The 26,089-nt window shown below is 39.9% G+C and overlaps 1 protein-coding gene across 1 annotated transcript in view; it reads right to left on the minus strand.

Annotated features, from left to right (window-relative positions):
* RNF213 (ring finger protein 213) overlaps positions 1-26,089 on the minus strand; it is a gene marked incomplete in the record, with an annotated part of 2,890,576 nt that overhangs the window by 220,300 nt on the left and 2,644,187 nt on the right. The window contains 1 exon segment of the mRNA XM_044069632.1: positions 21,231-21,363. Within this exon segment, the coding sequence (XP_043925567.1) occupies positions 21,231-21,363 (133 nt within the window).

Below are 26,089 nucleotides of genomic sequence, written 5' to 3' on the forward strand. Positions count from 1 at the left end.
TTCCACAACAAGATTTGTTAATTAAGAGAGCACATCATGTGTATGCGTCATCAGAAAGCACCCAAGACTTGTATTAGTAAAGATGCACTCATACCATCAGAAAGAACAGATCCTGGCAAAACTGTGGCAGCAGGGCAAAAATATTAAAAACTGGAGACATTAGGGTGTTTTTGGCAAATGATTATTCACTGTACACCAGGCAGAAAATAAGCAAATTTATCCCAGCAATTAGAGAATAGAGAGAGACAGAGGTGTGAAATTCAAGTTGCTGTATTGAGCTGTCTTCATAGCTTCAAAATCATTTTATGATGAGGAAAAGACTAAAGAGGAAATACAAAAGTTTGTCCTAAAAAGTAAGCCAGCAAACAGAAGGGGACTCTACTTTGCATTCTTCTGATAATATAGTTCATACAGAGAATTTGCCAGTGAAAGCATTTTGAATGTTTCAAAGGAAATGACTTGTGAGACAGAAAAAGACAAAGGAGCTGACTAGAAGAATCAGGGGTTCCATAGTTTTGAACCAGAGTCTTGAGCTGGCAGATGGAGATGAACAAGAAAAGACCAGCAGCACTGCAACTAGTGAATAAATGTGAGACTATAAAGCATCAATCACATCTGTGAAATATGGATTTAGAAGAAAAAGAAGTTGAGAAAGACTGGATTTTTGTTGACTGTTAAAACTTGTGGGGGGACTGAAAAGCAGGTGCCTCACAATGTCACTGATGTTTAGGACACTAAAAGGGAAACAGAGAAAGTAACTTTACATAAAAAACGTTTGTTCTTGACACTATTTGTATAATGCATTCCATGATATAAATTGTATATTATATAGCAAACCATTGTTAGGGACTGTTGTGTGTGATGAAGATAAACTAAACAAGTAATTTTTTCCTTCTTTCAGTTTTATGAAATGTAGGCATTACAATGCTAAAAAGAAGAAAGATTGGACAAAAGCATGTTTGAGTTAATGGGCTGTAATTCTGGGCTGCTGAGGTGGGGGGTGAAGAGAAAAGTGATTTTAATATAATATAATATAATATAATATATGAAGAGCTGAAATGTTTTCTTTTACTTTTGCATAGAAGAACATCAGGGTTAATACCACTGGCTTAATCTAATGTAATTTTTTAAGCAAGTGTTCTTTTAAATGAGACACCACACTGCTATAAACATTTTTCTTTAGCAAATAAATGCTCAGTGTTAGTGGAGAAATACATCCTATTGTTAATGTTTTCCTGAAAACAAGCTGACTACAGGCCAAGGCAATAAATTGACAGCGTTGGACATTGCTTACTAAGAAAGACATGTAAAATTAAGATACAATGACCAGAATCTCAGTAAAAATAAAGTTTGAAATTTTTGGAAGTAAATAAGAGATAGCAGCTGTTCTGGTAATTAAACAGTTTAATGCATTTTTTTCAAACAATGTATGATTTAGTTTTATTTAAATGCAGACAGTGCATTTTTCTTAAGGTTAATGTTTTCTGAAATCATATAAAGCTGTTTTTCACATTTGGAAGGCAAATAAAGGTAAGACAAAAATGACCCCAATTAGTGTAAGTAGGAGTACAGGCTGCAACATGCACTTCAGTATGGATAACTTTGATACAAGTCCATGCCTGTGTATGCAGCTGTCAACCGGGACAATTGCTGTTATTAGGAGGGTTAAACTTTATCATCTGAATATGTATATAGATTTGTGTTAAGATAATAGGTTATGTAGGGTCTGCTTTTGAGGGGTTTCTTTAAAACAAAAAGTCTTGTAAAATGCAATATAGGTTCAAATTTAGATAACAAGAAACAACGGTATAAAGGATCAATCTTCCAAACATTAGTGTGTGCATGTAACAAAAAAGAGGGGAAAAAGTCATTTAAAAAACTATCATATATAATAGGTGAGAATAATAAGTTCTTATCATAATGGCTATACTAAACATATATTGGAATGTGAACAGCCTCACAGGCATAGACTAAAAGGTAAGAGTATTGAATTACATTAAGAAATGCAGAGTGCAAATAGCAATGCTACAAGCGTCACATTTGGAAAGAAGCAAGCATGTGAATTTGATAAAGAAAGGATTTCAGGAGGGACACTCAGAAGAATATTAGGGAAAAGGGGAAGTAACATTAATTGCTACAGCAGCTCCAAAATAAATAGAAGAGAAGAAAGATAGCAATGGTAGATTTGTGGTAGGAAGGGGATACTGGCAAAGGGGGATGTTTACTCTGGCATGCATTTACATTCCACATAAAACTGCTATTATGGAGCTTAAGACAATTTTGGGAGAGATAATCAGCTTTCAACAGGAAATATTATTTAGAAGTAGTGACCTGAACTTGATTTGCAACAATGAACATGAATCTAGCGAACCTAGAAGTGAAAATATAACAAAACATAGTACATTTGTGAAGAAATGTATGAAAATATTTGCTATAGAAGACATGAATTTAGCAGTATGACAGAATTTACATATTATTCTCCAAGGTACAATAACTGGCTCTTCTAGACAGAAATTATATTTCACAGGAACATATGCACTTAGTTCAACACACATCCAATACCCATTTCAGATCATGCGCCAATAAAACTAGGATAAAAAATGCAGGTTAAAGATGTACAAAATGAAACACTAGGGCTCCCCACTTACCCGTTAAAAAGAGAGGAATTTACAGAATGGGTAGTGGAAATTGTTGGAAAGCTATTACGGAAGACAAGACATTTCTTTAGACATTACAGCTAGCAAGTGGGATAAAATTAAAGTGGAGTTTAAAAATAGGGTAGAGATAAAATAGAGAGAGATATAGCTAATAAGTAACAAGAATTACTTAGTGGGGCTGACAAAGGTTAAAGTACTGCAGAATAAGGGGGATCTCACAGTAGATGTGCAACTGCCGAGTGCTAAAGAGACAATAAGGGAGTATCTGGATAATATGCACAAATTTAGAAAGATTGCTGCTAAGCAACTGTTCTTTGATGATAACTCTACTGCAGAAAAATGTTTAGCATTATAACTGAGGCAAAAGAAAGGGTTGTTGCAAACTTTAGAGCCTATAGCAAGAAAAATAACTATAGATCCTGTAGAGGTATTAGATACATTTCAGAAATTTTATGAAAATTTGCATAAAGTAGAGGAATGTGGAAATCAAGAAAAAGTACAAATTTAAATTTTTATGGAAGACTGCGATATGCCAAGTTCTGAGGTAGATTCGGCTCAACAAATAACAGTTAAGACAGGAGGAGAGGATACAAAAATGGTGATATAACATTCAATAGATGGTATTCCTATGGAAGTTTGGAAGCTATCAAGGAAGGAAGTGATAAAGATGTGGAAGGTTTTGCTTAACAGTATTTTAAAAGGAAGGGAAACACCAGCATCCTGGAAGAAAGTGGGTTTATATCAGTTCAATGAAACAACTCATCATCGAATACAATAACCTCGAACTTCTATCCACGAAATATACCAACATCAAAAGCTCAGAACAGTGAATTTTTTTTCCCTGGGAAAAAAAATCACTGGTCCAAGAAACACACAAACAACACAAGCACACCAAGAAAACAACAATCCACACACACACACATACACACTTAAAATCCTACATCTAAACCTACACTAAACTGTACATACACTGCTATCTATTGACTTAACTTAACCCAAACCCTAACGTCCATCACTATTGCACACTCACCTGACCCATGCCCTAACCCTAACTCACCTATCCCACAGTAACCCTAAAGTCTGTCACTATCGCACACCCACCTCACCCGCGCCCTAATCCTAACTCACCTAACCAGCGCCCTAACCCTGACTCACTTATCCCGCCCTAACCCTAAAGTCTGTCAGTATCGCACACCCACCTCACCCGCACCTTAAACCTAACTCACCTAACCCGTGCCCTAACCCTAATGTCCGCACAATCGCACACTTACCTGAACTTTCCACCACAGTGCTGAAAATAGTGAAGCCACAGCAATGGACAACCAAATTCTTTCCATAGGAAAAAAATCTGGTTATCTGCAGCTTCGCTATTTTCAGCATTCAATGTTTTCGGTTTGATATTAGACCATTCGAAGTATTATCACTTCGATGATCTAATACAGACCCGAAGAAAGTTGTGGTGGCTGTAATAACTAAAATGGTAAAGACCCAACAGACCCAGCTTCAGACAGGCCTATCTCAATTTTAAAGCATGATTATAAAGTGTTTATGTCTATAGTTGCTACAAGAATGGTAAAGATGATGCTAAATTTAATAGATATGGATCAATGTGTTTTTTTGGAGGGGTGGCAGACATTTGATAATATTAATAGAATACAGGTGTAAATCTCTTAACATCCTTCCACACAACGTCTGACTGCATATACATCCGTACTATACTATGCAAACATACATGTAGTTGAACACTGTGTAGAAGGACATTAAGTGAAGCACAATGTAAAGTATATGATGTTCACTTAATGTCATATGGGACAGAACCTATCCTGGATGTTAAGAGATGCACACCTGTAATGATGACCCTTAGGGAAGCAGGTGTAATGTCTTGGTTAGTCTTGATGTAAAGAGAGCATTTGAAAGACTAAGCTGGGATTTTGAGAATACGGAAGCATTTGCTTTCCCAGAAATAATAATAAGGTTAATTAGGGGATATATCTATGCAGACAGGCTCAAATAACTATCACGCTACTCAGTATTGCACAGATTGCACAGGGGTGATCTGTGTCTCCCCTACAAGGTAATTTCAAACCCTGCCCTAACTCCTCACACATTACCCACTGAAAAGGCCTGAATCTAAGATGCAACATCAACAAAACCTGCTGGAGAGACAGGTCTGTCTCCCAGAGGCTGCCCCATCTTTGGAATAGACTTCCTATACACGTCGAACAGAGTGCCTCGCTGACCCTCTTCAAGTGCAACCTTGATGATTGGCTGGGAAACCACAAATTTGTCCTAGGACTTCTACCTGTGTCCCTCATTGACAGGGGCGACAGATGCTGACTGAGGTTTCTTTTTGGGGATAAACTCTTGGCTAGTCTTGTAAGGGCACCAGGTCCATTAGCCTAGTAACCTCCTGTGATCCTATAATATGAGGAACCAGAGGCAAAAATTAAAGTGGGAAGGCTCCTTTCTAATAAATTATGTCTGAACAGAGGAACCAGGTAGGGGTGTCCTCTTTCCCCTTTATTTGCATTATATTTAGAGCCACTGGCAAAGAAAACACAGGACTCAGAAATTCTAGGATATAACTGGTATTGTATGGTATTCAAGAAAAGTTGGCTTTATTTACAGAGAATATTATTTTGGAAATTATAAAATGAGAAAAGGACATCTTAATGATGTGGAATATTCTTAGACCGCTTCAAGACTTTTCGCAATATAAAATGAAGGAAGACAAAACAAAGGTTACAGCTGTAAACTATGCACCCACACGTTAAGCAAAACTTATAGTTATGGGGAGATGATAAAATTAAGTATTTAGGAGTATAGGTTAAAAAGGATTCTGTTACAGCAGCTAAGAACGGGAAGAGTCTAAACAAAAGATAATTAAAAAAAAAACTGAGAAACTGGAAGCACTTGCTTATGGACATGGATAGCAAGATACAAGCAGTGAAAATGTTTTTAGCACTTTAGTTTTATATACACACTGAGCTGAGTGGAGGAGGGGCACTGACCACAACTCTGATCTGTGATATATAAAAATAAGTATCCTGTTTTTTTTGCTTATTTTCACTAGTTATTGCTTATTCTAGCCATTTATAGCACCTTTTACTGTCTGCTGCATATTTCTTACTATATTGTATTGCTATAAACTAATCTTTTCGGCTGTACTAAACTTGTCTGCCTTACGAGGCCTGATAAATAAGGTTTTTACTGTCACACTGTAAAGCTTTTTTTAGCTAGTTTCACTGTGTGAAAGGTATTAACTGGAAATTGTCTGCATTTGTTAAGCATCTGTTTGTTTGTTCTGATTTCCTGCCAAGGAGTGTATCATTTAACTGATTTGTTTCCAGTTAAAAGCATTCTCTCGAGTCTCCTTGCTCCTTTATCTGTTTACAATTTTCATTTAGTGGCTGCTGTTTTTCTGATGTGATAAACATTTCTGTAGTATTTTCTGCCTAAAATAGTGTAACTAGTAGCTGTAGTATAGTTTCCCACCCTCACTCTCTTATTGGCATCTTGTTCTTATACTTGGTGGCTTTGCAGTTGCCCGCCCCTACTGTAAATTTATTCTGTGACAGTCATCCCAGTCTAGTGTCATTAGCTCATTCTAATAGAGAACATTTGAGAAGGCCAACCCACTTAAGTTGCTTAACCTTGAATTATCTTCTGTTGCTCCTTTATCCCTTTCCACTTTTACAAAAAAAAAAAAAAAAAACTTTGCTATAATCTACCATTGCTAGAATCTCCTCGTGTTCTGTCTGAGTGTGCTTCTCAAACAATCTGGAAATATAGAGCTGATAATCATACTTTATGGCACTTTTTAACTGTTCATAGTTCTGCACTGTCTTAATTTTTGCTTGACTGTATTATTTATATAAAATGCATTTATTTAAACTATATTTGCTTTAATATTGCTACACACTCAAGTGTGCTAGCTTGCACTGCATTTGAATTGTTTTTACTGCTGTTTTAGCTGCTTTTCTTTAAAAAAAAACCAAAAAAGTTCTAAGCTTGCTTCCTGCCTTTCCTGTAACTAGTCTAGTCCAGATACAGATTTGCTGCATCCAGGACTGTCTGTAAGCTTCTGAGCCCCTCCTCAAGGCTTTCTGTGTTGGAGGGAAGCCTTCTAGTTTATCAGTGGGAGTGGTAAGTACTAGGGTTGCCTATCTACCACAAGAGAAATGGTTTCTGGCCCAGAAATTGTAGTTTATTCGCTGTTTGGGCAGTTTTCCATCCCTTTCAACATTATGGTTTAAAAGCCCATGTTTGCGTTTGTTTCCTACCTTTCTTGTAACTAGTTTAGTCCAGATACAGATTTGCTGTATCCAGGACTGTTTGCAAGCTTCTGAGTCGCCAAGCCTGTTTTAGAGGGAAGCCTTCTAGCTTACCAGTGGGAGTGGTAAGCACTAGGTAGCATATCTACCAAAAGAGGAGTGGTTTCTGGTCCAGAAATTGTAGTTTATTGGCCATTTGGGCAGTTTTTCCATTTCTTTCAACTTTCTGGATTAAAATCTCGCATTTGTGTGGGTTTGTGCATATTTAAGCTCTGCACAGCAGCGCCGAGCTGAGGTAAACTATTACTGGTGCAAGAAAGTCTTATCTTCAGTTTTTCCCTTAGATCTTGCTAATTCTTTCTCTCTTGCACTTCAAATAGCCTAATCACTTTGCACTTCAACAGGTTTTTCTAGCAATTATTGTAGCACACCTAAGTGCCATCATCACTTGTCATTCTTTGGGGAAAAAGCTCCAGTACCTAGTAGTTATGACAACCCCACCTGACATGATTGAAGGGTACCTCCCTGCCCTTTCTCCTATTAACCTGGTGCACTTGGGCATTCTCAGGCAGTGTAGCGACTGCCTCATGTACACAGACAACCCTCTCTTCTTACCTCCAAACACTCAGACCTGTAAGAGATGCACTTCTATCACCAAATTGGAAGCTATTTACTCTCCAGCCAAGACCGGACTAGCTGGTCAAGAGGAGAATGTCAACACCTGCACCACACCACATGGAACACACAGCCCTCCAGAATACCCACTATCACAGCTTTCACATAAAAACACAAACCAAACACTCACCGTTGCGGAGGCTCTCAATAGAAATTTACCCAAACAGCAGAGATCTCCAAGACAGAAAAGCAATCGACCACAACACAGCACAAACCACAGGATACACAGCTCACCTCCACAGTGTGCCCCTCAACCTAAGCCCCTGAGGCTAAACACCTTGCCCAATACAATAATCATAGGTGACTCAACAGTAAGGCACACAGATGTCCCACTCACTAGGTTGAATAAAGAGAAGGTAACAGTCAGCTGTCTATCAGGTGCCAGAATCCGACACAACACATGCACTCAGGTCACTCCACAACAAGTACAAGTATGACTCTGTCATTGTCCATGTGGGTGTGAATGACCTAACAAGCACCTCCCTGGACGACATGAAAAGAGATATGGTGGAGCTCACAGATTATGTGGCCCAGGCAGGTATGACACTAGTCCTGAGCAGTATCCTATCGTCACCCGGAATGATACCGCAGTAAAAATGAAAAATGACTAACTTCAACAATTGGCTAAATTTCTGATGTCATTCTAAGTGGATCCAGTATCTGTTTGCTTGGGATGACATGACTGACAAACCTCGATGCTTTGCCAGAGATGGCCTGCATCTGTCACCCCTTGGTTTCCGGGTACTAGCTAAGGCTCTTGCCAACCCTATAGGGCCTTTCTGAGATGGTGTTCCAAAAAACAAATTACCACCGGAACAGCTATAAATAAATGCAATCTGAGGGTCATGCTGCTCAACACTAGAAGTCTAAATCTCAAGATGCACTTGCTCGGAGCACTCCTGAAAATGGAGAACATCGACATTTGTGCTGTAATGACGAACTGGTTTAAAGTGGCAGAAAGCACCCCTGCGCTACCAGACTATAACTCATTCCATACTTTTTCGCCCCGAAACATGGACCAAATCTCCAAAGACAGTGGTGTCTCCATATTTATAATGGATATGCACACCTCCAGACTAGCAGCCCAGCATAACACATCTGAGATACTTCAGGTACAACACTGGGTAAGACAGTGATCCATGTCATAGCTTGCTATAGGTCCCCACCAAGTCCCTAGACTCTCAATTCACGTTTCTAAGCACCCTGGAATCTCTCACTCCATGTTCCTAAACACCCTGGAATCTATCAAGTTCCAACCCAACACTCTCTTAATAGGAGACTTCAACTACTCCAACTGAGAAAGCTACTCAAGCACCAATACACTGGCCCACCACTTCCTGGAATTCATCAGTTACAATGCCCTGGACCAGCTCATTCTGAACCCCCACTAGAGGAAGCAACATCCTTGACCTGGTTATTACTAACATAGGGCGACCGTTGCTCCATCAATAGTCAATTTCTCCCTGGTCAGATCCAACCATGGAAATCCACATCTCACCCACACACCCCCCTCGCAAAGATAACCACCTTGAGAAACTTCTCCAAAGCTGACTTTAGATTCCTAAAAACAGAGGTGGCTAACTTCATGGCACCTATGCCAATGGAAAATCGCTGCATGACTGCCAAATCATACACCAAAGCACTGTACAAACCTGTACATAAATGCATGGAACTAGCCATACCCAACAGAACCAATATGTCAAAAAAAGGAAACCAATCTGGTGGTCCCCTGCCATTAATAAACTCTACACCAGAATGAAGAAACTGTTGCAGACAAAGGTGAAGTCCCAAGTCTGGAAAAACTCCCTTATTAGCCTCAACAAAAAGTTGAGATCACTCATCAGATCCTCTAAAGCCAGCTATGAAGGCAGAATTGCGGCAGACACTAAAACAATCACAAAGCCTTCTACAGCTATATCAAGAACCTCCACGGCAATACCCAGATTTGCTCTGAGTTACTGCACAATGGTACCTCCTACACTGAGCCAACAGATATTGCCAACATACTGGCCGACAGATTCAGTGCCCCCCCCCCACACACACAAAGGACCAATCACAGTAATGCCAGGCACCCAGCATTACTGCAGCAAAGGTTAAAGCTGCATTGTCCAAGGCCAAGAATACAGCTTCCATAGGACCCGATAATATCTCTGGCTATGTTCTACATGAACTACAAGGCGAACTGGCACTGTGTGCCCTGTTCAGTCACAGCCTCACCTCAGGCTTTGTCCCTACTGAATGGCGCACTGCTACAGTCATCTCTCTCCATAAAGGAGGAGCGACTACAGACACTGGGGATTATAGCCCCATTAGCCTGACGAGTCTGATATGTAAAGCTATGGAGTGCATCATCATGGACCTGATTAACAAAGATATAGGAAATCTCCAAACTCGTGACCCCAAGGGAGATCATGCCTGCTCAACCTGGTTGACTTCTTTGAGTCAGTCACCAGGGCTGTGGATGAAGGTAAGGCATTGCATACAGTCTACCTCGATCTGGCCAAGGCCTTTGATACCATTCCTCACATGGGAATTATTGATAAACTCATCAAACTAGGCATCAGCCCCTATATCACTAGGTAAGTTGCAAATTGGCTCACAGATAGAACACACAGTGTGAAAGTAGCGGACTCCAAGTCAGACTGTCGACCAGTCACAAGTGCAGTCCCACAGGGATCGGTCCTGGGTCCTCTCCTGTTCGGCATCTAATTCTCAGAAGTCCAGGCCAACACAAAGGGACTCTTGCTGACTAAGTTCACAGATGAATGCAAGCTGGGAGCCATTATTAACTCCGAAGTGATGCAGACATCCTACAGAAAGGCCTCACTGAGACCAATGACTGGTTTCAAAACTATGGCCTTAAGCTTAACGCCAAACAATGCATCATCCCCTTTGGTAAGAACTCAGTTCCTACTAATTTTATTTATTAATTTATTTCAAATCTGTTAACTGGGTTAGTCCAACTGAGTTTGCAAACAAACCCATTTTTAGTGGAGACCCGAGGGGAAAAGCCCCAGCAAACATAACTAAAGATAAAGTGACTATATAAAAATATTAAGTAACAATCATAATACAAAATTGTAAAAAAGAAAAGGTTATTAACTACTTGCATTGCATTGAAAGTAAGCAACCCATTTTCAGTGGAGACCCAAGGGGAAAGAGCCCCAGCAAACATAAGCAAAGATAAACATACAGGACAAAAACTAGTAAAAATAACAATGGAAATACAAAATTAATTATAGAGAGAAAAACAAAAGAAAAAAATTATGAACATTAAGGGTTGCACTGATAGCAGTGGTCTAAAATTTACTACATATGAGAGTAAAAACAAAAAGATAATAATTGTCCAAAAGAAGGACAATGTATAGATATTGATAGGAAGTGGGGGGAAAAGATAAATAGTCTGGAGAGTGGGAGGGGGGAGAGAAAGTAGGGGGCTATAGTAGGGGTATAGTAGTAGAGCTGAGGGTTTATGACATTAGTTTAAGCAGACATTACTAATAGAGAAAGAAAGTTAGGAGATGCAACAGGTTATACAGTAGGACAGACTAAGACTATGTGTGGTCAAGGCAACTGAATAATTTCAAGTTTAGTAGGCGAGATTTAAGCTCCTTTTTAAAATAGGGAAAGGAAAGGTTGGATCTAATATGGAGAGGGAGTTTGTTCCAATTTAGTGAGACAGAGTGTTTGTAAAGTAGTTTGCCAATACCACATCGGTTCCACACAGTAATTACCACATCAATGGGAGCCCACTGAACACTGAAGGCATTGTAAGAGATCTGGGGATGCAGGCTGATAGCAACCTCTCCTCTGACCAGCACATTGCTACTGTGGTCAGAAAGTCCTTGTGTGTGGCACATCTCATTACCAAGGGTTTTGCATCCAGGAAGAAAGAGGTCATAGTCTCCCTCTACTCTTCCCTCATTAGCCCAATTATTGAGTACAATGCTCCATTTGGCATGTACCTCAGTAGACACCTGTAACAGCTGGACAGGCCACAGAAGTACCTCATGAAGAGAATCATAGGCATTAAACACATGTCCTACACGGACAGACTCAAGACTCCAGCTATTCTCTGTCTCATATCGCCTACTTAGAGGCCATCTCTGCTTGACTTACAAAGCCATGTCAAACCCAGCTCTGTTAGAAATACTACATCTAAAGAAATCGCAATCCCTCCGCATCACATGATCCAGAGACCTCAACCTCATTACCACAATCAACAGAACATGCTGGAGGGACAGGTTCCTCACCCAGTGACTGCCCATGCACTGGAATATACCTCCCATACATTTCAAGCAGAGCACCTCACTGTCCCTCTTTAAGAGAAATCTTGATGAGCGGATGGGTAATAGAAAGTTAACCCGGGGATCACTCCAGTGGCTCTACTTGACAGTGGCACTGAGAACTAACGCCGGGCGGCATGATGCCAGTATACTTCTATGGGCTAGGCTTGTAAAGGCTCCAGAGCCATTAGCCTAGTACACTCCTATGAACCTATACACAGGTCAGGCATATTTTTACCAACCAGAGGAGATATTTTGGGCAGTAATTAATAAAGAGCTGAAGGATTTTATCTGGGAGGAGAACAGGGCAAGGATCAGTTGGGACAAGTTGATCTTTCCAAAAGAACACGGTTGTTTAGGATTATGGCATTTTGAAGGGGATATTTTAGAGCTATACAGTTAATGCTTATACATAACACAAGCTGAAATCTATAATTCAAAGTGGACTGGGATGATAATGAAGCAGGGGTAGAATTCAAGAAATACAGATAGAATGGGATTTTGGATGCAGATCCTTAACAAGAACAACAGACAGAAAATATTGCAACCATAAAGGAGCAGAAACTATTCTAAGAACTAAGCCAACACTAGAATGGAGAAAGTGAATTCTGCCAATAGGGATTACTGCAATTAAGGGTACAGAGAATAGGCAAGAGGGGGCTGGAATTTACGGGAGAAAACTGGCAAAAGAACCAAGGCATTCTGAAGCAAATAAAATTTTGGCCCGGGCCAATCAAAAATAAATAAACAAGAAGCTACTTCTGTTTAATGCGAAACATCGCAGTTCCGCATTAAACAGAAGTAGCTCTGTTTTGCTATTTTTTATTGGCCCATATACTAGTATACGAGCCAATCAATAATCGCTAAACACGGAGTTACTTCTGATTAATACGGAACTGCGATGTTCCGCATTAAACACAAGAAACTCTGTGTTTATCAATTTTTGATTGGCCCGTATGCCAGTATACGGGCCAATCAAAAAAAAAAAAAAAAAAAAAAAAACAAAGCAGAGGCTGCCCGGGATTTAAACCCGCAGTGCAGGACTCGGGATCAGGCTGCTGATCCTGGGACAGTCCCACTCAAATAGGGATGTCTAGCAACCCTGGATGAGAAAGAAAGAGGAAACTGGGAACATGTGTTTTGGGAGTGTAATCAATTGACAGACTTTAAAAACTCACTACAGAGTACTCTGTCAGAAATACTGGGTGAGCAAATGGGTGCAACAAAAGATTTTTTTGAGTTGGGATACAGGAGTTGAATTACCTAGATAGAGTGAGGCCTTGTTAAGTTTAACTCTGGTGGCTGCCAAAAAAGCAATTACTTGAAAATGGAAATCAAAGCCTAAACCATCTGTATTTGAAATAGTGAATATTTTAACACAGATAAAAGAACCTGAAGTGGGATTTTTAGAAAAAGGGTAGGAGCAAATTAAACAGAAAAATGGAAAGTGTGGGACAATACATGCAGAATACTGTTTTGGAGGAGGAGTGAGGTTTAAGGGAAGGCAGGAATTGATCAATTTATATAATGCTGGATTGATGATGACTGCATAAAAGAATATATGTGATGTATAATGTCTGCACCTAGGAACATGTTAACATGTTTTTCTTCCTTTATATAAATGCATGTTTGCCTATGTCTTAAGTGATGTATCAGTAAAGGTGTTAAAAAATGCCTAGTGAGAGGCAGTGTTTACTATCTGCCTTAAGGAAAGCAAGAATATTTATTAGTGGGCATTTCCCATACAGACTGCAATGTGCCCTAAAGACCTGGCAGCTAGAGTGGTACCATGTGATGCTGAAATTTAGGGAGATCCAGGTACTCAACCAGAAAAGTGTACACAACAAGTCAGTCTACACGTATTTTACATACACACACACACACACACACACACACACACACACACACACACACACACACATATATATATATATATATATATTTTTTTTAAATATATGCTTACGTACAAATCAAATTATACACCATTAAAAAAACTAATAAAAAAGACAAAACAGCAAATGTATTAAAGTAAATGTATCATGAAATACATCATTGTTGCACTCATTCAGCACATCAGACATCAAGGAAAATGTTTTTCTCAACAGACCTAAACAGGATATGTTACATGTGATCCTGTGGTAGAGATTAAACAACCCTAGACATGAAGAACAACTGAAAAGAAAGTGATTCTAAACAAAAGGGGTCTGACAGAAAAAAAAATCTTTACCAACACTGCTATTTCTTCTTCTTTGTCTTCTTTAGTTTCCAAGAAAAGAAGCTCATACTCATGTTTAAGTACTTCTCATATTCATATTTGTTTAAGTACTTCAATCAAGATCAGAACTTCAGGGTACATTACACTTGCTTTTTACCCTGACAAACCTTCTGACAATTTTTTGTGTGTGTGTGTGTGTGTGTGTGTGTGTGAGATTTCAATTTTTAGGCAGCATGCTAGTACACCAGGACTTAAAACAAGTACTTTACCACCAAATTCTCTGCAATGTGGAACTCTAGTCATCAAATTATTTTTATTTTATTTTACATTTGTTGACCGGGCTATTCTAACTGGATACATGTCCATTTTCAGTAGAGGCCCAGGGAGATAAGCTCCTAGATAGGACAATGAAATTAACACAATAACAACTAAGGAAACATGAAACAAAGAAATAAATCCTATTTACAGTACCTATTACAGGTTATCACAGTAAAATTAACAGTGCAGAATACAGGCATAACATAGCATGCTAGTACAGTCAAGATATTCTAGAGATAGTATAATGGTTAATAAGGAAGGACTTGCAGTTAATGAGTAGATGGGGTAGGAAGAGCAAAGTATTAAGCGACACAAACTAGTCAGGCTTAGTACAGGGGCATACCCAGTGTGTTTTGAGGAACACTTTCAATTTGTTTTTGAAGCAGGATAGTAAGGGAAGTGTGGAGAGTTCATTGGGGAGGAGATTCCAGGCTTTTCCAACAATATTAGAAAAAAGGGAGTTTCCAGCCTTGTTGTTTGGTTTAGTGGTATGTACTAGAAGTCTCTGAGAAGACCTTAAGGATTCCAGGTTTTTATAGGGAGTGATGAGTGTGGAAAGAATAGGAGTTTTGGAAGGTTTGTAAAGAATGTTGGGGGCTATTGTTAGTTGATGGAATTTAATCAGATTTTGTAGTTCAAGCCATCCCAGCTGCTTTAAATTAATGCAGTGATGGGTTCTAAATGGGTTGCCTGTAGCAAACTTGGCAATGATATTGTAGGACATAGACACACACACACAAACAATCAGTATGATGACATCCAACAAAAATGTCATGTGGTAGCAAAATAAAGCACCACAGGTCAAAAGCCAAATAGACTGTAAAGGGTCTCCCCATCAAACTCATCCGAATGGGAAAGGTCCAGAACTTCTTAAAAGGGAGGGAAAAACCGACCTGAACAGGAATGAGGCACTGTTAACAATGGGTTTGGTTTTGGAGGCTAAAAGCAGTATTCTCTACATCTTGGCATCAGAATCCTACCCGTGAATGATTCAGAGTAGTAAAGTTCAATTATAAATCTCAAACAGCATTATACTAAGCCAACAAAAGCCCAGAATAAGATATGTGAAAAGTAAAAAAAATGTCACATTACCAAGTATAACTATTTATCCCACAAAATGCAAACTGTGAGCTACACTAAATACCAGCATTAGGGCAGTTCATTCTATTTGAGAGCGAAGGCTTTACTTTTGAAAAATGTGTGTATGTGTGTGTGTCTATACACGTTTGCAGACACACACACACACACACACACACACACACACACACACACACACACACACACACACACATTTTTTTGTTAATTTTACTTTTAATTTGGCTTTTTGCATTTTCAGGTATATCAGTTTAGGCTTCTGCAGTTTGCATATTACATCAGTCAAAATTTAGAAGCAAAAGCAGAGGAATGATCCTTCCAGGCACAGTAGTGGTGCTTTACTTCTTGCAGGAAGATGAAAAGGATGACTGGCATTTCCTCACCTTTAGGAAGGAACTGAAATATAGGTCAACAATGAAGTCTTAGTCAAAAAGGCTAGTCTTCTGGGCCTGAACAATGCAGACACATTAGGAGACTTTCCTACAAAGATATTTTTGATTACAGAAACTTTATGAATATATACTCAGACTCCTTTTCTATGAAAGTAAAAATGTACTGCTTTTTAATTTTCACAAAACGATAATAAACCATAAAAATCAAGCTATAGTGGATTCACCCAAACATAGTTGCAAAAAGCTGAAGAAGTCTAAACAGTAAATAAAAACCAACCCAGCACCAAGAGAACTTAAAACTTTAATGGACCAAACACTTTAAACGAGAAACAAATAAATATAAAAAAAGAGTACTGTCACTAAGCGCTTTCACCCGTGTAGACAATCGGGCATCATCAGAGTAACAAAACTTGTCAAAAACGGCAGTATTTGAAAAGTTTTCAAACGCACACACCCCTTGCTTAAAACCAATCACAAATTCAAAACAAATCAGTTAATTTAAATATTATATACTAAACAAAATCAAATTAAAAATAAAATCAATTCTAAATGAATAAATTCAAAATGTCCTAATGTGAGTGAATGAATAAATACATAAACTTGTGTGTAAATAAAACATTAAACGTTAATTATAAAATTTTCTAGTAAATAAATAAGTGAAATAGCTATGAACTTAACAGGGACAGTAGAGACTATGCCAACAACCAGGTGTACACTCACTTTAGAGAGTACAAAAATGGTAACGCTAGAGCTGAATATGGGAACAATGTTACCACTTCTGTTAACATTCGACAGGGCCCTACCAGCATTAATGAGCAGTTTAACAATGAGCAGTTTGATGATGATTTGGTTACGGACTTTCAGTGAATATGACAATGAACATTTTTTAGACCCTTACCCGGTGAGACGCTCAGAACATACACAGGAGTGCAACCAGGATCTAAGGCAACAGGAACAAGTCAGGGAGAGAGGACAGAGGTTTGACAACAATCGGAGGTGGTCTCAGGGGAAGAGCAGACCCACATAAACAGTAATGAACTTTTGCTGCACCGCCCTGATTCTGACTTTTTAGGCTATGTTGTCACTCATGATCACTTTGATCATGATTTGTCTTTTTTTTAATTTTTGTCAGAGGAATCAAGTCACGCACAGGAATTGTTCCCACTGTCCAAGTATTTCAATGAATGTTTAGATGTAGGGACAAATGATTATACTAAGGTTATGAATGAGAATGATGGTAATGGTAACATTGACATGAATTCTTTGAATTTTGTTGAAAACTGGACTAAGTTGTAATTTAACCAAAGTGGATAGTGCATGCATATACAACTTTACTAATTTAGAATTGACTGAGAATTATTTAGCTCTATTCAAAAAAGGTTTTACTTTTGTTCCAACTTTTAGAAATGAAATAGCAAAAATTTTAGTTCACTTCAAAATGTATACAAGGCAGCTCAATCTTGCAATGTTTTTTCACAAGAACAGTAGTCCAATGACAGACAACGTTATAGTGCTTAAAAGGTCAAGCACCTTTATCCCCCCAGTTTATCCCTGTATACACATTTTTGAGAGTATGTGTGAAACACAACTTAGAAGGATGTTAAGGGGGTTTACTACACAATCTGACAATTTGACACCGGGTGAGAGATTTTGCCTCCATGAATTAACATCCACTAACAATTACAGGGTAATGAAACCTGACAAAGGGGGAGGGGTGGTAATCATGTTAAATACTGATTATTCCAACAAGATGTTGAACCTTTTGAATGACAATACATACACAAGAGTTTCGAGGAAAGAAATGAATAGAGCTTACACAAATAGATTGGCGTCTATAAGAGTGGCTAATGGAGGGAGTCATCGACAAAAATGAATACCATTACCTTGTCGTTGATAGACCTGTGACCCCCCCCTCCTCCATTTTTGGGTTACCAAAAATTCACAAAAACCACAATGATCCACCATTTCTCCCAATAGTGTCAGCAAAGGGCTCCAAAACGGAAGCTATGGCTTCCTTTGTTGATTTTCATTGTAAGAACATCACCAAACGGTTGCCACATATATTGACGGATTCTTAGCACTGTTTGGATGTGATAAAGAATACACAAATAGAACAATTTTTAAAGGTCACAATTGACGTAGTCAATTTATTCTCAATCATACCTCAGGAACAAGGCCTTGTAATGTTTAACAAATGTTTGGAAAAGCACAGCTGTTTCCATACAGTTAAACTTAGTTTAATGGTAGAACTTATGGAACTGATTTTGTCTAATAATTTTATCAGGTTTGAAGGTGAACTTTCCAAACAGGTTACCAGTGTAGCTATGGGTGCCAGGTGCGCACCAATTTATGCCAACTTAGTGTTGGCAGAATTGGAGATGCAATGGGTGTTCTCCTCAAAATTTATGCACCTGGTAACACTCTATTTGCGTTACCTAAATGATATCTTGATTTTTTGGAAAGGAACAGAGGAAGAAATTCAAGAATTTATTAACTACTTGGGCACTACTACACCTTTTTTAAAATTCACTTACAAGATTCATGGAGAAAGTTGTGATTATTTGGACATATTATTATACAAAGAGAAACATGAGGTCACTGTTAATTCTAGTATATATCGCAAAAAGACATATTCTAACACCGTTTTGCAGTGATGATGATCAACTAAACATTGAATTATCAAGACTGATAGATATGTTCATTGACAGAGGATACCCCCACGAAGTTTTGATTAAAACAAGAAATGAGATAGAGGCGAAGAGACACACTGTTTTCAAACCTATACTCAAAGGAGGTTTGATTAAAGAATTTAGTGAACCGAACACTTTAATTGAAACTACTAATGTACATCAAAGGAGACGGGCTATGAGTCTGCCTTATAACAAGATGACTGGACAAATCAAGAACATTATTACAGGCACATGGCACAGTGTTTTTAACAATGACACAACAACCATAGTCGGTAATACACCAATGTTCACTTAGAGTAGGGGTAGGAACCTCAAAGAGATGATGGAAATAGAATCTTATTTTGAGATTTATAAGAGCTCTAAAATGAGCAAATGTGGCTTATGTAGCACTTGTAAGTTCATTAATAATGGCCCGTACGTAGTAGTCCAAAATTTTAATAGGACAATTAGATGCCCGGGGTACTGCAATTGTAACACCAAGATGGTGGTGTACATTGCTACATGCCTCAGTTGTCCCACATTTTATGTGGGCAAGACTATAAGGAAATTACGGCTTAGAATTTTGGAACATGTAAGGGACATTAAGAACAAGAGAACATACAATGCTTTATATACACATAGTCACAACTGTATTAATTTAAAAAAAATTCTATTCTTTGTGATAGAGAGAATTCCATCAAATGACAGAGGAGGAGATGTGAAGACCCTATTGGAAAGTCAAGGAATGTTTGTGGCAGCTCAGACTAGATGCATCTAAAGCACCAGGAATTAATGACCATATTTCACTGTCCAGCATTTTAAAGTACAGATCTTACTGTATTTAAAATGACAACATGACAAATAGTATATTATTACATTCTGAGATTATTTCTGGGATAAGTTAACATCACAACACTGCTGTTGCGACATAATGAGGCTTGAGGATGTTTCACACTACATGCCTTTTTGTGCGTCTATGCCACACAAGTTTTGTGGAATGTTTTAGATTTCGGAAAAGGAGGTTTTTTTTTTTTTTTTTTTACATTACCACTTTAGTAGTTAATGAACTATTTCCTGCCATCTGTTACCTGTTATTAGTCATTTCCACATATACTTTACATCTCATATATATGCTATGCAGTATGTAGCTATTTCACTTATTTATTTACTAGAAAATTTTATAATTAACATTTAATGTTTTATTTCACAAAAGTTTATGTATTTATTCATTCACTCACATTAGGACATTTTGAATTTATTCATTTAGAATTGATTTTATTTTTAATTTGATTTTGTTTGGTATATGATGTTAAATATTTAAATGAACTGATTGTTTTGAATTTGTGATTGGTTTTAAGCAAGGGGTGTGTGCGTATGAAAACTTTTCAAATACTGCCGTTTTAGACAAGTTCTGTTACTCTGATGATGCCCGATTGTCTACACGGGTGAAAGCGCTTAGTGACAGTACTCTTTTTTTATCTTTATTTGTTGCTCGTTTAAAGTGTTTGGTCCATTAAAGTTTTAAGTTCTCTTGGAGCCGGGTTTGTTTTTATTTACAAGTCAAGACATTCAAATTTGTTTGGAGAAGTCTAAACAGTGCCTCAGAAGGAGAACCACCGTGATAATTTCAGAGAGGAACTTGAAAGGTTGGCCTAGGCTGAACTGCTTGTGAACTTCATAGGGAGAGCTCCACCTACTGAAAAGCCACTCAAATGAGGAATAAGGCTGACAAAATATTTGCTGGCTAACAATACCTTAAAAAGTTCTGTTATTTTCCATATTATGTTAACTGCACTCTTTATAGCCTGGACATTTGGAAATGAACTTCAGCTCTGTGTATACTGTTTCTGATATGCATTTTAAATGAAACTGAAATATAAACATTATTCCCTACGTCCTTTATCTTATGCATCAATGGAAGATATCAAATGCATGTTATACAGAAGCAATGTTAACTCATTCATTTTACTGAAGCAAAAGACATAACCTGACTTATGCAATTTTCTATGTCTGGCGTATTTGTGCTTATGAAGCTAGACAATAAGAAAAACAATACATCTTTAAAAAGCAACCATTCAAAGTACAATAATCAGGAAAAAAGTTCTCCCTATATATATATTTTAGGAAACTGAGTCAATTATATCACTTTTTAAGTACACAATGATAATTTGTCTTTCATTTGTGCATGCGTGCTAAACAGGAATACACGATAAACAGTTACTACAACTTTTTGAAAAAGGAAACTAGCACAGGTAAAAAAAAATAATACAATGAACATGCAATACAAGTGATTACTGACAGTCTACTGGAATTTTCATATGTTCTTCAACAAGCTATAGCTCTCAAAATGTTTTCTAAGAATTATAATTGCTATGAAACTGTTTGTTCATCTTAAATCCTACCACATATAATTCCTCTCACCTGTTCATCATTTTAGAAAAAATTTTCATGAATTACAGCTCCCATGAATTAACAATATGACTAGGCAACGAGATGGATGTTAGTCTTGAAAGGAATTTTCCTTCCATTGTGCAACTCCATCCAGCTTTTTATTCACTGACATCTTCCAAGCCTTAACAGTCTGCATCACTTTCTAGACAACACGTTATAGCACATCTAGGTATAAGGCTGATAGTCAAATAAATGTACCTGGTTTTATGTCCAACAGGAAGTCCGCAATCCTCCCGATTTTCACATCGCTGACATTCTGGAATCGTTTAACCAGGTCTCTCTGCAAAGCAAGCAATTCTGGCAGGAACTGCACAAATCTCAACTCGGAATCCTCAACAGAACAAGAAAAAATATGCTTATGTCAGACCTGGAACTGCAGCTCATTTATTTTATTATCTATACTAGAATGTTCACAGTTGCTATTCCTTCTTTCCTTCCTTCAGCAGGGGAAGGGGTAGAATCTATACACAACAGAGGCAAAAAAGAGTTATGTACTTACATAACTTGGAATCTGCGCTATCCAGTGTCGTTCTTCACCATGGATGGATCTTGGATCCGACCTCGGACCCAGCCAGCAACTAAAGGACAGATCCAGAGCTCAAGCTCCTCCCCTTCTCATAGTCCCTTGCTGACCCACAACCCTCAGATCAAGTTTGCTGGATAGAGAAAAGGCAGTCTTGACTGCCTATAAAACTGAAAACTCCTAAGGGGAGACATCCCTCTGTATCTATTAAATCTCCAGAAGGAGGGGGAAGAAGGGTGGGAACATCATGAATACTGATACTGGATAGCACAGATTATAAGTTATGGTATCTGTGTCATTATTCATCGCGAATGGATCAGACTGCCCCACTACTATGAACCCTGGGAGGCCTCAGGAAAGGATAAGCTGGAGCACAGAGGAACAAAAGGAAGCACTGTTCCTAGACACCAAATCAAACTTACAATGTGTAACAAACGGGTGGGGGATTAGACCAAGTAGCAGCAGCACAGATTTCATCCAAAGAAAGCTTTACCAAGAAGGCAGAAGATGTGGCTACCGACCTAGAAGAGTGAGCTTTAACTGGTCCAGAAAGATCCAGGTGCCTGCTACTGTAAACACAGAAAATACAGCTAGCGATCCAACGTGAAATAGATGGCTTGCAAAAGAGCCTGATCCTTCCTGGCCTGAGAGAAGGCAACAAAATTGGTGATCCGACTTCCGAAATTCTTCAGTCCTCTTAAGATAATGTCTATGAGCATCCAGACAATGCAATGTACATTGCCTTTTATTAGAGAAACTGGGGAAGAACACAGGAAGCTGAACAGATTGATTAAGATTGGCATCCAAGGCTACCTTAGGGAAGAATGAAGGATTAGTCCTAAGAGATATCCTATGCTTGTTGCAGACCATGAAAGGGGGCTTAATTCTGAGAGCCTGCAACTCGGAGACCCTCCTGGCAGAAGTAATAGCCATCAAAAAGGCAGTCTTCCAGGACAGGAATTTAAGATCACAAGTTGCTGCACGTTGAAAGGGCTTCTGAGTCAAACACTGCAACACTAGTGTTAGATCCCATGGTGGGGAGGGATCCTTGACAGGAGGTCTGAGGAGAAAGATCCCTTTGAGGAAGACCTTGCACAGCCTGAAAGAAAAGGTGGGACTTTTGTTTAAGTGGAAATTAGAGATGGCTGCCAACTGGAGTTTAATCGTAGAGAAACTAGCCCCTTTGTGAAAAAGAGAGGCCAAGAACAACAAAATGTCAGGAATAGAGGCTGAAAAAGAATATAGATTGCACTGTTTGGCCCAAATAGAGAATCTCTTCCATATACTAGAATACACCTTCTTGGTAGACAGTTTTTGTGAGGCCAAGATAATACTCTTAACTAGAGAGGGAAGCCTGGACTGGGAAAGGATCACTGGAACTGGAGGAACCATGCGGGTAGACAAAGCATCTGGAGATTTGGAATAGGAATCCATCAAGGGTGGGAAATGAGATCCGGAATGGGATCCAATATCCAGGGCGGATATTTAGGATGAGACCAAAGGAGGGAGAACCACACCTGAAGAGGACAAAAGGGGGCAATGAGGATGAGAGAAGTATTCAGGTGATGGGCTTTCTATAAGACTTTTGGAATGAGGGGAGCTAGACAGTAAGTGTATAGAAGTCCCGATGGCCAATCATGGACCAGCGCATCCCTGGGTGACCTCCCCCATCGGGGGGAATAGAGCAAAGTAGTTGCTGTTTTTGTGGTTGCTCAGGGAGGCAAAAAGATCGCAGCAAGGAAGACCCCCAACAGTTGAATATCAGATGTGCCACTGATGGATTCAGGGGCCACTCATGAGGACTCAGGATACAGCTGCTGCTTTTGTCGGATAACACGTTGGAACTGCCGGATATGTGCACTACAAAAAGAAAGTGCATGGAAGACATCGCTCATTCCCACACTCTCATCGCCTCTCTGCACAAGGGATAAGACCGTGTTCCCCCCGCTTGTTGATGTACCAGACCACCACCATGCTGTCTGTTTGAACTGCTATAGTCCCAACAGGAAGGCACTCCTGGAAGGCTTGCAACATTAAAAGGACTGCTTTCCTCTCTCCAGGACATTTATGCGCAATTTGGTCTTTATGGGGGACCATGTGCCTTGAACTGTCCTTCCCCAAAAATCCACCCCACCCCAACAGGGAGGTGTCCGTCGTCACCATGGCCTTCAGTTGGGGAAGACAAAAGGGTCTGCCTAGAATGTAATCCTGAGCTTGGATCCACCATCTAAGGTGAGATCTGCACACCTGAGAGAGCCTGATGGTCATGAACATGGATGAAACTGAGTAGACCATTGCATTGCCAGGTTCCACTGCAGAACCTACATGTGATACCTGGTGAGAGGCACTAACTGGATAACCACCGCCATCGAGCCTAGTGCCTGTAAGATCAAGTGGGCTGTGGGAGGATCTAGAGCCAGCAAATGATGGACTTGGTCCCAAATGATTTCAACTCCGCGTAGCGGAAGTCCTGGAGTCTCTGACACCATGTCCATAAGGACCCCGATAAACTCTAGGTTCTGATACTGGGAAAGATAGGATTTGGGAAGGCTGACCATGAAGCTTAGGTCCTGAAAGAGGTTAAGGGTATAGTTGGTGGCCATAGCAAGTTGATGCCTCCTGGGGTCTGTGAAGAGCCAATCATCTAGGTACAGGAAGACCTGGAATCCTTGCAGCCAGAGATGAGCTACCATCACTGCCATGCATTTGGTAAACACCTGGGGGGGCTGTGGTGAGTCCAAAGATTAGGGCTCTGAACTGATAGTAACTGTCCCCTAGCCAAAAGCGCAGGTATCTCCTGTAGTGTCAGTCAATTTTGATATGTTAGTACACATCCTTGAGATACACCAAGCACATCCAGTCATCCTTGCGCAGAAGAGGCAGAATGGACTGAACAGTGACCATCCAAAACTTGGACTTCTTGACCGACAGGTTCAGATCGCTGAGGTCCCCTGTCTTCTTGGGCACCAAAAAAAAGCAAGAGTATGTTCCAGACCCTCGTTGTCCTGTTGGGACCTCTTGGATGGCTCTTTTCTGAAAAAGGTCCTGGACCTCGAGATGGGCCAACTCCCTTTGGTGGGGTAGGACATCAAAGAGAGAACTTTGAACTGGAGGGGGCTGAAAAAAGGGTATGAAGTAACCCCTGGAAATGATCTTTAACACTCAGCAATTTGAGGTGATACTTGTCCACGCTAATGGATGCAGGGAGAGTAATCTTCCGACTGCCTCCAGGACAGGACAGCCAGGCAATACTTCAGGAGCACTGTGGAGGCTTCTCCAAGAAGGGTTCCCAGGAACTCTGGTTCTGCAGACCCCTCTGCCTCTGGGTGGTATCTGCCACAGAATCCCCTACCCCGGCCAGAAGAAGAGGATTCCTGAGGAGCACCCTGGAAGGAAGAATGAGACCTGTGGAACCAAAGTTTCTTACTACCCTCTGATTTTTGGAAAATGATAGTTGGGGAGTACAGAACTTGATCCCCACCATGGACAGTGTCTTTCCTTCCTGCTTGCAGCGGGTTCAATGTCTCTTTGACAGAGGAACCAAACAAGGTTGACTCATCAAAACAGGCATTAGTGAAGGATGCCTTAAACGATTCTGCAAACCTGCAAAGGCAGAGCCAGGTGTGCTGTCTAATGGCAATGCCTGTGACACTGGAGATCAACCTCATCAAAGCATTAGCCAGGGAAGTTAGAGTGGACAGTTTCGGAAAGACCAATTTAAGACTCTCCAGAGGCAGCAACCTGGAAAGGGAAGTGACGAACTCTGATACCAAATCCCTTTACAGCTGGGTGAACTGTGCCATGTAATTGGTTGTGAATTTAGCTGAGGAAAACATGCGCTTCCCAATGCGGTCAATCGCCTGAAACTCCTTAAATAGGGGATGGACCATGGAGCTCTGTTCATTCAGCTCCTTTTTAGTAGCTGCAGCCACCACTATGGCATCAATGGGGATGCCCTTACTCCAAAAAGCCTTATCCTTGGGGGGACTTAGAAATTTGTCAGTCTTTTTTAGGGACTGGTTCCATTGTGTCCGGCTCCTTCCATGCCCTGTCAGTAATGAGTTGTACAAGCTCGTTGGCAAGGGGAGACATCCAGGTAGAAGATGGGCCCGTCCTGAAGGCCTTCAAAAACACGGATTTCTCTGAAGGCGGGGTGGAGGAAGACCAACTCCCTCTTTGCTTGAGAATTTCGAGGATGTCCCCAAAGGACACTTCCTGAGATGGAAGTCAGAGGGACCAGTCTCCTTCCTTGAAATCTGTCTCCTCAGTGAGAGACTCTCCAGGGCAGTCCAAATGCCTCCTCTTGCACATCCTCTTCCAAGGAGGCTCCTCCACGGTGGGCTCTGGGCAGGACTTGGAAGAGGCATGGACACCAAGGGGGGGGGGGTAACGCCTGTCTGAAGGTGCTGATGGGAGCGCTGACCCTGGAAGGATGAAGAGAGCTTGCTGCCCAACATTGAGAGGGGCTGGGAAGGACCTAGAGCCAAAGGAGAGGTAACTACCCAGGCAGAGAAGGTCCTCTCTACCGCCCAGA

The sequence above is a fragment of the Protopterus annectens genome, chromosome 4.part0 (genome assembly GCF_019279795.1).
Source record: "Protopterus annectens isolate FY-2018-M chromosome 4.part0, PAN1.0, whole genome shotgun sequence".
Classification (NCBI taxonomy): Eukaryota; Metazoa; Chordata; order Ceratodontiformes; family Protopteridae; genus Protopterus; species Protopterus annectens.